This window comes from Heptranchias perlo, chromosome 9, assembly GCF_035084215.1.
Source record: "Heptranchias perlo isolate sHepPer1 chromosome 9, sHepPer1.hap1, whole genome shotgun sequence".
In the NCBI taxonomy this organism is placed as follows: domain Eukaryota; kingdom Metazoa; phylum Chordata; class Chondrichthyes; order Hexanchiformes; family Hexanchidae; genus Heptranchias; species Heptranchias perlo.
Window position 1 is genome coordinate 78,153,072 of NC_090333.1, and position 14,515 is coordinate 78,167,586.

The window sequence follows — 14,515 nt, forward strand, 5'->3', positions numbered from 1 at the left end:
ATAATAACTTACAAAGGTGAATTTGATTAATACTTGAAGGGAAAAAAATTACAGGGATATGGGGAAAGAGCAGGGGGAGTGGGACTAATTGGCTAGCTCTTTCAAAGAGCTGGCACAGGCACGATGGAATGGCGGCCTTCTGTACTGTATCATACTACTACACGAATGCTGAATAAAGTGGAACATCTCAGCTAACACCTTAAACCACTGAAGATGTGTAACACCATAAATTCTTTTAAAAGAAAAATTCAATGCTTACCCAATATCAACAATGTTCCTTTCACTGCAAAGTAAAATGCCACAAATAAGATCAATTCTATGAATTAAGATCAAACGGTCAACCTACCTTCCTTCCCTTCCTGTAATGGCTCCTGTCAATAGCATCTTCATCAATTAAAATCACACCTGGATGTTTCCTCCATTCAGCTGGAGGTAACCTTATGATTGAAATATGGAGCCTGCAACAAAAGGCCATTCACTCATCCTATTCACAAAGCAATGAAATGGATTCTTTAAATTGAAAACTCACATAACTACTCTCAAAAGCTTTGAAAATGCTCCGTACCATACGATTTACAAAATTAAACTTAACTGTGGAGGCTGTCGACCAACTTCTTTTATTTTCATTATAAGCAAAAACCAAGAGACACCTGCTAAGAGAAAATACTGTTTAAGATCAATTTTTCTTCAGTCAATTCGGAATTGACCTTGAAGGGGGCATGCTTTCATGAGAAAATCTTTTTCAAGCTTATTTCTTTTTTGGCTTCCAGGAGGAACCATATTTAGTCATGACAGCTTCACGCTCAAGTGATATGATGTACACTTTGTGCCCCTGTGATTGGGGGGAAAAAAAGGTTTGCTGTACACTTTCTCATGAAGACAGTGCCCTTTAAGAAGGTTCTTGTATAGTTATATTTCGGGGAATACAGGACTATTACTCCTGCTCTATATCCTGAATAGGGAAAACTACATTCACTGTACTGTACACAGAAATTATTAAACATCAGAAAAAAAGTACATCGCAATAGCTATGCGTGGTTTTAGTACACAGTTCTCCAGTGGGGAACAAGTGAGTTTTCATTTGCTCCAGCTTAACATTCACGATAAAAAGTTTCTTTTTTTAAGCAGCAAAATGTGGAATTGTTCAGTTTGATCTCAACTGTAGATTATCCTCGCATGGATTCCACGTTTTGTGCTACAGTCACTCAGCTCTGAAGGGTGTTCCACCACGCTGCAGACCAACACTTGGTTTCACTTTAGTTTTTAAATTCCTCAAAGTTGAAAGATTAAAAAGTCGACTTCATCACTGCCGTGCAAGTTACAGCTGTGCAACTCTTCTGAACTCCCCGCTTTAACCACTGGAGGTGCTGCCAACTGTTCTCGATGAGAAAGCTTTCTCCCCACACAAAACTTATATAGGCATCAATGTACAATAGCCTTAGAACTGTTCACCGGATGTGCCTCGAAGTCTAGTTTTTCCACAGACCAGGTATTGCACAGAACTGTCTTCAGGTTAGTTATCGGAGAGCAGCTCTCTTCTCTTGACTGACGAACAGCCGTATTCCACCGAATTGAATACCAAAATTAAAATGTTCTCTCCCAAACAATTACAGCATACAATAGCAGCAAAGATTCCAGAATTTACCGGTTACCATATGTGGGATTCGCAGTGTGTCATTTTGATCACACCCACTCCACCGCCCAGTCTGCGATAGTTCATACCTCCATATAATCTGTTTTTTTTTTGGGGGGGGGGGGGGGGGAGGAGAGGGGGGAAAAGAGGAAGGAAAAAATTTGAACCACTTCCAACTTCTATAAGCCTTTCACAAGAACACAAACCTGTTTACCAACTAGTGATGCACAATAGTTCACATTGAAAATATACCAATTCAGCACACATGATTGTAATCAGGATCAGCACAGTTATGGCTACATACCACAGATTAACTTATATGCTGCATACAGCAATTAGATCATGTCTAGCCACTAACTTATAAGTGGCTAGATATTAATATATAAAACAATGCCACCAAAAATACAATTTCTATATTTTTATGCCGAATTTCTTCTTCAATATACTATTTGAACAGCTTGGTATGTATATACACCATGTAGTGTGGTACAAAGTTGTAGAGACTTAAAGTCCTGGGTTGGCTGACCTCAGACAGTGGTAGTAATTACTTGAGGCGGGGGAGGGAAGTGGGTTAGGAGAGAAAAACAGCAATGTAACTGACTATTATATCCTTGGGCTGGGGGGAGGGAGCTGGGGAAGAGCAATTAGGCCAGTATTTCTATTCCCAAATGACACGGAGTACAAAACTGTCAAGTGAGGACACAAAACAAAACAAATCTAGCTGCGATGCCCCTCACTGTCAAATAGTCTATCCATTTTCACATGTAAAATGACTGCTTCGGGCTAGGTACACAAGGGCTTTGCCAACTGTAGGCTACTGGAAGGTACATAAGAGAGTCTTGTGAAGTCCTCCAATTCTCCCTTCTTCCATGTAAGAAAATGGCTGGCTTCCATTTGGCACCTTCCACAGTGATATTGAGAGACTGGAGGGAGAGGTCTGAGTGGGAGAAGGAAAAAAGAATATCCGGAGAAGAAATAAACCAGTGTCCTAACACTCTTCTACATTGCATTGGATCACTAATGTGCACTGTCAGCACAACAATCTTTACTGAAAGCAAGATCTGGGCAGCAAGCCTGTTTAAATAAGAAATCCATTAGTGCTCACCTCCATGTATTTGCATCAGGATCATAAACTTCAATAGTTTTTAAGTAAGTAGTGCCATCAAACCCACCCACTGCCATCAGCTGCCCATTAACGACTGCAAGGCCGACCTGTGAAAGATAGAAAAATTGGTTGTTTGAGACAAGATAGAGGTGAGATGCTTTCACATAAATTGGACACTTCCTCAACAGTATATCAGGGTTAATCAATTCAAAATTTAATTTTTTTTTTAGTATTGTAACATTTTTAGTAGCATTGCCTCAACTTATAACAATGCAGCAATGTGTTTATTTAACCAGCAGATATGGATCTAGAGTGATTTGCCATGTTAATTAGGAAACAAAGGAAAATCATCAGTGCATTCCCCAACAGTTCATGCCGTGCTAATAGAATGGGTCTGGGGGGAGAGGGCAAGAAAAAAAGACGTCAGATGGACCAACCATCAGACTGTTGACTTGTGCATGTTTCTGAAGCTTTGAAACAATGTAAATCGCTAAGTTTGATTCTAACCATGGTGATGGAATGGTTTTGATTTAATATGCCCGGCAAGAGGCTTAGCTGAACATATATCCAGGTAGTAATGACGTACTTCGGGTCATGGGGGGAGGCAAGGTCTGCTTACAGGAGTGACTGGATGGATCCTGAAGCCGAAAGAATACCTTATGTAGACTTGTGAAATTTATAACAGCTGTCTTCAGGAGAGGAGACATTTGAAGGAGGAAAATTGTTTTAAAAATTGTTCTGCAATACAAAGTTGCTGTAATATTCACAAAATGAGAAAATTCAAGTCATAATCAGCAGCAGAAACATACTAGCCGAAAAGAAATGACCTTCAAGAGCACATTCCATTATATACCATCCCCTTCCTAATTACAGCATCCAAAATGTTGACCAGTTTTTTGTCTTCCTGGTAGCAGAGGCCCAAGTAGTACATACTATCCAAATATATACAGGGTATTCTATCCTGCACATTTAATGAAATAGATCCAGACATTAATGTAGTATACACGTGGTACAATAATTACTTCAGTTCAAATCAATCACACTAACCTCTATTACAAAAAAAAGTCTGTCCTGCACAGACTCAACTAGTTTTCTCCAATCTCAATTTTCTCCCAGCTCAAGAAATCATAATGCCAGCAGTCACATTCCAGGTAAAGGGAAATTATCACCTGATTGATGTACACAGGGCTTTTATGTAGATAAGATGAAAGGCTTAGTCAATCTAGGCAATTACATTTCCAAAGGAAACAACTTTAGGCAACCAATAACTAAACAGAGGTTATAAAATTAAATACAGGATCATATTTCCTAATGCTAGTCCCGAGCAGAGGAATCACCCAGGGAGGCTAGAATAGGCTCTAGGCATGCAGTGGTCACTTCTTAGGTCAACATACAGGAGAGGTTCCTGCCAGGATTAACGTATGGGAGGGCCATAACCAAGCCATCCGCCCGGAACCACAACTTAGCTTTTGCTGAGCATAATCAAGCATTTTTACATCCATGGACTGGAGATACAGGTCCCAAGAAACTCTACTACTTGGATTTCAGGAGGATGAGTAAGTAAGGATGAATGTCACATTACCTACCTTTGATACAGTCTTCCTTGTCCTTTTATTGAAATTGAGCCTCCATATATAAAGGCTCCCTCCCTCCCCGACTATCCCTTATTTCCCTTTCTGACCTGGCACAGCTTGGAGCGGCTTCCCATTATGTTTGTTTCGGTGATCTGCTGTTCCCAGGGTCTCAAGGCTGTCTGCTCCAGACAAGGGGCTGATGATATGACTGGTTGTGTTTTGGAACAGGGATCATCCAGTGATTGCTTGGGCTGCCATTTTCTTAGAGACCACAACACTTCAGGTGATCTGTCCTTATAGAAAGGCAGACATCCCAACATAGGTGCATGTTTGAATTTGATAATAGTATTAAATGGCATCAATAAGGTGAACCCAGATTATCAATTCACGGTTAGGTGGTCAGACGAACAGAACTTATTTGGTGAAAAGTAAATTGAAAACAGATCTCGGCGGAAAAAAACTCAAAATGTTATAATGATCTAACAGGCAAGGTAATCAAATCAAAGACATTTTGGGAATTCAAGGTGCAGTTGGATGCTAGACTTGATTAATTGAAATGCTGGAGGAATGAGCTCTTCTCATTTTCCTGCCCCCCCCACCATGTTTGGAGTCCAGCGCAAAACAGGTTCCCTGAACTGCCAGTAGAGGCATTTTTGATCATCATGGTGGACGATCCATCTCGGCCTCCTCCCGATATCCCCACCATCACAGAAGCCAGTCTTCAGCCAATTCGATTCACTCCACTCCACGTGATATCAAGAAACGACTGAGTGCACTGGATACAGCAAAGGCTATGGGCCCCGACAACATCCCAGCTGTAGTGCTCAAGACTTGTGCTCCAGAACTAGCCGCGCCTCTAGCCAAACTGTTCCAGTACAGCTACAACACCGGCATCTACCAGACAATGTGGAAAATTGCCCAGGCATGTCCTGTCCACAAAAAGCAAGACAAATCCAATCCGTCCAATTACTGCCCCATCAGTCTACTCTCAATCATCAGCAAAGTGATGGAAGGTGTCGTCGACGGTGCTATCAAGCGGCACTTACTCACCGATGCTCAGTTTGGGTTCCGCCAGGACCACTCGGCTCCAGACCTCATTACAGCCTTTGTCAAAACATGGACAAAATAGCTGAATTCCAGAGGTGAGAGTGACTGCCCTTGACATCAAGGCAGCATTTGGCCGAGTGTGGCACCAAGGAGCCCAAGTAAAATTGAAGTCAATGGGAATTAGGGGGAAAACGCTCCAGTGGCTGGAGTCATACCTAGCACAAAGGAAGATGGTAGTGGTTGCTGGAGGCCAATCAATTCAACCCCAGATCATTGCTGCAGGAGTTCCTCAGGGCAGTGTCCTAGGCCCAACCATCTTCAGCTGCTTCATCAATGACCTTCCCTCCATCATAAGGTCAGAAATGGGGATGTTCGCTGATGATTGCACAGTGTTCAGTTCCATTTGCGACCCCTCAAATAATGAAGCTGTCCGTGCCCGCATGCAGCAAGACCTGGACAACATCCAGGCTTGGGCTGATAAGTGGCAAGTAACATTCGCGCCAGACAAGTGCCAGGCAATGACCATCTCCAACAAGAGAGAGTCTCACCACCTCCCCATGTCAATTAACAGCATTACCATCACCGAATCCCCCACCATCAACATACTGGGGGTCACCATTGACCAGAAACTTAACTGGACCAGCCATATAAATACTGTGGCTACAAGAGCGGGTCAGAGGCTGGGTATTCTGCAGCGAGTGACTCACCTCCTGACTCCCCAAAGCCTTTCCACCATCTACAAGGCACAAGTCAGGAGCGTGATGGAATACTCTCCACTTGCCTGGATGAGTGTAGCTCCAAAAACACTCAAGAAGCTCGACACCATCCAGCACAAAGCAGCCCGCTTGATTGGCACCCCATCCACCACCCTAAACATTCACTCCCTTTACCATCTGCGCACTGTGGCTGCAGCGTGTACCATCCACAGGATGCACTGCGGCAACTCACCAAGGCTTCTTCAACAGCACCTCCCAATCCCCGACCTCTACCAGCTAGAAGGACAAAAGCAGCAGGCACATGGGAACGACACCACCTGCACGTTCCCCTCCAAGTCACACACCATCCCGACTTGGAAATATATCGCCGTTCCTTCATCGTCGCTGGGTCAAAATCCTGGAACTCCCTTCCTAACACTGTGGGTGAACTTTCACCACACGGACTGCAGCGGTTCAAGGCAGCTCACCACCACCTTTTCAAGGGCAATTAGGGATGGGCGATAAATGCTGGCCTTGCCAGCGATGCCCACATCCCATGAACGAATAAAAAAAAATTGTGCACCACTGATCATGTGGGTGGTGGTGGTGGGCAGTTCATACCTGTAAAAGGAGCATTGGAGGGTTTCTTTTGGCCAGGATGATGCATCATATTTTTTCTTAGATATTATTCACTTCTTGAATCTCAAGAAAACAACTTCCAACAAACTCTCTTGTTTTGCCCCTCCCTCCAGTGTGAAAGGTTAAATCAACACTGAGCCCATAGAATATCCCAAGGCACCATGGGGAACCGGCACTTTGTTAAGACATACTGTACATAGTACAAATATGAATGAGCATAAAGGGATATTAAATGTCTGCCTACTAAATAGCAAAAAGATATTTGTGTGTAACCCGATTCCATATCCCACTAGCGATTAATTTAACAGCAAGTTGTGCAGGTCAGGTCAGAAAAAGCTGACCCCTCTAATTTAATTCTGATTTTCTTCTTTTGATTGAGGGTAAGCCTTCAAATGTTGCCCTGAAACCAGCAACAGGAGGTGCACAAACACAGCTTGAGCAACATTCCCTTTCCACAAGGAGATTATCTGCCAGACTCTGCTCAGGACCTACGAGAGCAGTCCAGAGATTAGTAACTCAAGAGAAAGATCACAGGCATCAACCCACACTGGATGCCATTACATGGATGCTCAGTATTTTACATTTGTACTCAGGATATAGCTGTACTAATAGCAACACAGGAGCTTAAAAGGAACACAGTTCTTGCTAGCCTTTTCCTTGCATTCAGTGGAAAAAAGGAAAGAAAAAGACCAAGTTATGGTCTTTATATTTCCCCATATTCATTCATATCCTACGAACTCGTTTAGAGTTCTAAATTTATTTTCCAGTAACTTTTCCCCTGATTTCTTAATACTTTTCAGAACTCACTTGTTTTATTTTCTCCCCACTTGAGGTCACCAATTACTTGGATTTGGTTCTCCTCACTCTCTCCTTCCTGCACCAGTTATTTTTGAACCTTTATTTCTGCTTCTCTTCTCCGCAGTCCTATTTCTTTGATGGAAAGGAAGATGCCGAGAAGCTTCAGTCAGCCAAGTAACGTACCAAGGCACCATCTACACCCTAGTAACCAGGGTGGGGGGGGGGGGGCGGGGAAAGAGAAGGGGTGGTGGTGTGTGCTGTGAAATGAATGCAGCTTCTGGGCCACCATTCAAACCGCAAGTCCCTGAGCTCAGCCATATCAGACTAGCGGAGGGATGTGTACTTCCAGCATTAAACCCACCATGGAGGAAAATCTAGCCCATAGAGTTCGGTCAAGATCATAATTTGATTGTAATCAACACTTGGTTTAACCATTTTGCCAAATGGTTAGGTACATGTAAGGGATTAAAGAATTAAGTGCGCTGGCATGGGGATGTGGGACCTCCAGGGGTTTTCTGGAGTTCTCTCATTTAAAATCATAGAGCCCTCTCACCACTGATTGGGCCATGCAGGGACGCATGGAGGTCAAAGGGGTGAGAAATTCAGAAAGAGCTGCTGCTGCACCAACTCCAGTTCTTACTGTGGTTCAAAGTTCACTGTTGGACAATGATTTTTGGCTGCAACTTTCAGCATGTCTGAGGAGACTGCAAGGACCCAGGAAGGAGGGCTGTTTTCTTTTCTTACAGAGCCCTGACGGTAATGCTCAGTGAGGGAACGAAGGGCATTATCTTTGGTGAAGGAGGTAACTGCCATGATTCAGGATCTTTCGAGCGGAGGGCAAATGCTTCTCCAATTCAGGAAGGACAGTTACACAATGCAATAGTGTAACACACGGCTGTTCGCACACGTCTCGTAGCAGCCTGGTCAACAGTAGTCCTCGTCCTCCTTCCCAGTTCTGGGCACCGCAACTCAGGGAGGATATACTGGCTTTGGAGAGGATGCAGCGCAGATTCACCAGTGTGATACCGGGGCTAAAAAGGGTTAAATTAGGAGGACAGGTTGCATAGACTAGGCTTGTATTCCCTTGAATGTAGAAAATTAAGGGGTGAACTAATCAAGGTGTTTAAGATGATTAAAAGATTTGATAGAGTAGATAGAGAGAAACTATTTTCTCTGGTGGGGGAATCCAGAACAAAGGGGCAACTTTAAAATTAGAGCTAGGCCGTTCAGGAAGAGGAGGAGGAATGAAATCAGAGAGCAAGTCACTGCCCAGCTATCATACATCACCTTGCAATCACGGATGAGGCCAGGGACTATCTTTCTAGTCCCTTCTTGTAACGAGAGTACTCTTTTTTTTTCCCCTCCCCAGCACAAGGAAGAAAGCCAGACTTTAAAAAATATGACTCCCAAAATAAATATATAGGAAAAACACAACTACAAAAGGGTCAGACCACAAACAGGAGAAATAGACTGAATAACTCAACTGTGCATCTATAATTCCTGCTCCTCATACACTGAAAACTACCTGTCCACAAATCAAGAAGTTTAGAACCACAGCTTAATGAGCAAATCTTAATAGATCAAATTGAGGGGGGGGCGGGGGGGAAGAAAGAGAATAAAATACCTATAATAAATAAGCCAGCGTGGGTCTCCATCAAAGCAGACACGGTTATGGAGCCACAATTAGACTGAGGGTAACTGTTGGCATAGTGTAGTCCATGTGACTGTGAGAAGCTGGACTGGGGCTGCATGGAGCCCATGACAATGACTCACAGACTGTATCCAAACCAACAACTGAGACCCATGTTGGCTCACTGATAATTGTTTTGTATTTTATTCCCCTCCCCCAATTTGTTGTCAATATGTGGCCCCTTTGAGAGCAAAGATCAGATCCTTAATTGAGAGAAGATGGGGCTTAGTGTGTGGTCCATGGCGCTGAGGGTGTACCATCTGACATTGCATCTGTAGACATCTTGAGCTGGGACAGCTGCTTTTGAGAGGACATTCAAAATACAGTGGCTATACAGACCTTATACACAGCAGAATATTCAGCATCCTTCTGAAATGTTGCAGTTTTGCTTTGGAAGCCCAATTCATATTGGCATGGTTAGGTTTTTCAGGTCACCAAACTCACCCCACTCCTGCGCGACGTCATAGCCACTACCGGAGACCACTGGTTAGTGCGGGGATTGAACCTCTCAGCACTGCTCAGCTCTGTGGTGTCATCTCGCCCTCCGACTGCATAGATCATGTCTTGGTAAACAGAACACCCCAGATGCTTCCGGCGTGTTCCCATCGGCGCGATCGTGTGCCAGCGGTTTTCCTGCGGACTGTAGCGTTCAACTGTGGCAGAAAAGCACAAGGCAATACTGATTAGCTGCTGTGCTACCCTGGAGTCTTAGACTGACTGCAATTGCTCTCACCTCCCTTAGAAGTAGGTACTCACATATTTTTCAAAAAAATTACAAATCTGAATGACATCTTCTAGTGGCAATCACTATTTCAGATTGCAAGACCTCTTTTTAACCTGTCTAAAAGGAGCTGAATTTATAAGATGGCCAATTCCCAAGTCCATGATAATGTACACTGGCACTAAGACATGGCACGAGGCATCTTGGTCATCAATTTTTAATCTTTCCACTTGTGCAGATGTGACTTTCTCCAGCTTAGTGGTGGCAACAGGCTTTACTCCCAAGGGCACGCCAAATGGTAAGAACAGAGGACGAGTTTGCAACTTGCCACTCTACACCCACTGAACCTGTGCCACCCATCCAACAGTTTGCAATAACTGGGCTTGTAACACATAACTTGCTTTAGGTTTTTTGCTCTTACAATGAATTATACTTAGTTTGTGGGTTTTTGATATATATGTCATTCTCAAGGTATTAACTTCTGTTCCATCCTCTGGTTGCATGTCCTTGTACACAGAGATATCAATTATCAAGTCACTGTTTAAGAGTTCAAATAATACAATAGAATTCATCTTCCCACATAGAAAAGACATACCAGTATTAAGGGGAGAGGTACCGTCAGATCCACCAACAGCATATAGAAATCCACCTAATACAGCAACTGCCACACCTAGCCGTCTGGTACTCATTGAAGCCACACGTGCCCATTTATTCTCTTTTGGATCAAACCTAGAATGGAAATATTTTTGCCTTCATCACTTCATGCAGAACCACACAAAACAAAAATCGAATTTCCAACCATCTGCACTGAAAGATCTCTTGCCACATTGAAGTATCAGTTGAATCAAAATGGCCAACTAGACAATGTCAAATTTATTCTTGGTCATGGGTGTTTAAAATCGTGCAGGCAAAGATAGTTGGGGCAAGGACAACGTCAATGAAGACCAACTTAAAAGGAGTTCCTCGAGGACTGATTAAGGCAATTTGACTTTGTTAAAATCCTCTTGCAAGGAGAGGGTGTTCTCTCTTAGAAGTCAACACTGATGATTCTAAAACCTGCAGTAAATTCACATAATCTTAGAAAATTAGGCTGCTAGTGTATAAAAATGCATGATAATACAGTTTAAGATTAAAACTCCTTTTTCTTGTGATCATTTTGAATACGGTCAAGCAACTACAGAATATGTAATAAAGTGACTCAGTGAATATAAAATAGCTAGTAATATACTTACTGTTGCATATTCATCATTAGATTCTATATAAAATATAACAAACGTTCCTACAGTGCCTCATGTTGAAGTTAATTGCACAAGACGGTGCTGTATTCTACACCGTCTTAAAAGAGTGAGTTTTCACAAGTCTCTGTGGCCAACCTGGTGGTGAAGCACATTGGTGTACCAACTTGCTGCACTACAGAGCGATCGGTAAGAGAGGCTGTCAGGGTAGAGAGGTGAGCACCAGAGATTCCCTTCTGCGCAGGGAGGAAAATAAATTAAAACTAAAAGTCAATTCAACCCACTCACTCTCATGACCCTAACAGCATCAGTCACAGAACTCAGCTACAGTCACATATCTCCTTGGAGTCAGTCACAGAGCAGTACTGAGAGAAGCTTAGAAATTTCTTTTTGGGCAGGGGAGAGGTTAGGAGGGAGGGAGGGAAGGAAGGAAAGCGGTGCACGTGTAAGGGAAGGAAAGCAAAAACATTTTGCCAAAACTTGTTCATCTTAAATAAAGCAAAACATCAAGATGCATTACTGAAGTAATACATTTCATATTTTGCACTTAAAATCACTGAACAGAATACTCATTCCAAACTTTGATAACATCCAACTACCATACAACACAAGGATCTAGGAGTTGAAAGGGAGCAGGGAAAAACACACATGCACACATCCCACAACATGTAGCAGTCCTCAGCAAGTATACTATCTGTACTATGAGTGTGCTTACAAGTATAAGCATATTCAGTTTAAAAAAAGTTTCCAGTGTGGATTACTAACTTCTATGGAGGCAACACTGTACTAGACTGCCAGAGATGCATTCCTTCATATATACGGCTAAAATTCAAAGCTTCCCTCAAGATGTGGATTTACATTGGGAGATCATGCATCAAGCTTCCACAGCTTTACATGCACTGCTTTAAAATCCAACTGGAGAAGAGGCACGAAAGCAGTGTAGAATTACCCACTATGGAGAAACACCTTGCTTCTACTTTATGCCTCCCCCAACAGCTTGTGTGAGAGCGATCCCACAGAGAGGAATCATAACCACAGACCTGTGTCCTACCACTCCATTTGGCAGCATGTTGACAGGCCAACTTTGCTATGCCACTTACTGAACCACACAATTACTACTATCAGATCACATTAGGAAGAAACACTCCACAAGTTTACCTTTCCACAATGTTCAGACAAGAGACGCCATCCTGGCCACCTACAGCATACAGATACCCTCCCAACACTGCCACGCCAACACTGGTCCGACATGTACTGGTGGGAGCCACGTCGCTACTCCACTGGTTGGTCTTTGGATCATATCTAAAAGTTTAATTAGTGAAAAATTAAAAAGATGTGCCTAGTTTCAGAGCGTACGCGGTAACAGATTACACCGCGAGTGGAGTTTGTGAACTAAGACTTATTCCCCCCCCCCTCGTAACCATTTCTAAATGCGTCAACATAAATTTCTGTTTTAGATATTTCTTAAAATTTAAATGTAAAAAAATGCAATGTGAAAGTTACATTAAAGAATATTTTTACTCCCAGGTTTTATCAACTAGCAAGAGGAAAAATGAAATTCTCAAGGATAATTTTTGACGACCAACATTGCTCCTAAGATTTTCTACATTAGTTTTTTTTATGCGCTTCATTACACTTGAGCATAAACTGCATGGGTGGACGATTGTGTTTCACATATTGTCTCCACACACAGACCTGGTAGATAAAGCCTTCAACTACATGCTCTTTCCACAAGAACGAACGCAGATGCAGGGTCCATGGAAAAAAAACTCACAAAATTCAATAGTTCGCACATGTTGTTTTGTGCTTAAGCAAGCAGAGATGTAGAAATACTGGAACAAAATGCAGATTTCAACTGTACTAAAAAAAAACAGCTGGGTGGAAATCCGATAAAGCATTTTTAAATAAGGTAGAAATAGCAAGAGACAAAGACAAGAGACAGACAGACAAGAAAGCTGGTATTATCCGCTTCAAGTTTTACCGTTATGTGCCAATGAAGTGCCAAAGTCCATTAAAATTGGAATTTGAAAGGGAAAGTGATATTGCCATTGGAAAGTTTGGAAAAATAGGAATAGAGTTTTGGCAGAAACATTTCAGTTTGTAGCCATGCCGAACGTGGGTTACTTAGGACTTAATTAATGCTACACAGCGAGTTAATAAGTAAAATATGCAGCCATTAGTAAAAATTTAATTGACAGGTCTGTATGTACACATGTAGTTACAGGAGTTGAGTATGAGAGATAATGAGGAGGAGAGAAATGTATGTACTGTGAATGTGTAGAATCACACACGTAGGACTGCAGCTTACCTCTCCACACTGTTTAGATACGATGAGCCATCATGTCCACCCACTGCATAAAGGAGATCATCCAGCACACTCACTCCTACGCCACACCGCCGTTTGCTCATGGAGGCTACCATCCGCCACTCGTTGGTCTGAGGGTCGTAACGTTCAACACTTGAAATCGCGTCCCCACTGCACCAACCTCCAACTAAACAAGAGTCCACAAGTGAAACCTTTTGCCAGATTAATTGTTCAATCATCCGAGTGAACAGCTCACTATTAACCGCCCGTATCCATGACATTTTGTTGAAAGTGAAGGTCAATTGAGAATACAGTATTGTAATACTCTCATGTAACACTTTCTAACAGACGGGCAAGCAAGTCGACGGAGTAACCAAACCACACTCATGCAAAATGGTGGGAAGGACGGACAGCAATCGCATCTTCAGAATAGTTCATGTGTTTCATCTTATATTTCAATTCTTTCAAGCACTCAAGCTGGCAAGACAGCGTTTAAAAATTGGTCGCACATATACAATCCCACAGTACAAATGTCCAGTTCGTTCAGCAACATTTTGTAACTCAATAAATTCGTACGCAGCTACTGTAAAGATAATGCCCAAGAACATGCATACTGGCTCAAGGCATGAGTAACTTTTACTCTACATTTTGGTAAACATTAAAAGCTGATATGTTAAAAACAATTACAAGATAAATATTACACAAGATTACCAACCCGCAAATAGAACCTCGCCGCATCGGATAGGCTTACGAGGCCTTGTCCTCGGACCCTGCATTAGGGGTCGCTCTTGTGGTAAAAGCAAATAATTTTTGGCTTCATCAACGAGGTCTCTGTGTGGAAACAATACAAGAAATAATAGTGATGTTCTAATGTACGGTATACTTCTAAAAGAGCAAATTAACTTTGGCCAGTAGGATCGCAAACACATTGCACTCCACAGTGAATTATCAACCTCAAAAGGCCATGAGAAGGTACTGAGCAGAGGCCAGTAGCTTCCCTCAAGACAGCCACAGAAAGTCATCCTGTATAGCTCATAGTGGCCATCATAGCAGCATTGTCAAAGGCTCAGGAG

At 42.6% G+C, this 14,515-nt stretch overlaps 1 protein-coding gene across 6 annotated transcripts in view; it reads right to left on the reverse strand.

The window, feature by feature from the left end:
• Positions 1 to 598: 598 nt before the first annotated feature.
• The window catches only part of klhl20 (kelch-like family member 20), a 46,596-nt gene continuing 32,679 nt past the window's right edge, over positions 599 to 14,515 (reverse strand). For 4 of the 6 annotated variants that reach the window (XM_067990792.1, XM_067990794.1, XM_067990793.1 and 1 more), the window contains exons 6-12: positions 14,158 to 14,273; positions 13,446 to 13,629; positions 12,296 to 12,439; positions 10,498 to 10,631; positions 9,626 to 9,834; positions 2,739 to 2,845; positions 2,078 to 2,570 (exon numbers count right to left, since the gene is read on the reverse strand). In XM_067990792.1, the coding sequence (XP_067846893.1) occupies positions 2,417 to 2,570; positions 2,739 to 2,845; positions 9,626 to 9,834; positions 10,498 to 10,631; positions 12,296 to 12,439; positions 13,446 to 13,629; positions 14,158 to 14,273 (1,048 nt within the window). In that variant the 3' untranslated portion in view covers positions 2,078 to 2,416. Of the gene's footprint in view, positions 1,734 to 2,073; positions 2,571 to 2,738; positions 2,846 to 9,625; positions 9,835 to 10,497; positions 10,632 to 12,295; positions 12,440 to 13,445; positions 13,630 to 14,157; positions 14,274 to 14,515 lie in introns of those variants that run through there. The other 2 variants (XM_067990796.1, XM_067990797.1) reach the window with 2 other exon arrangements.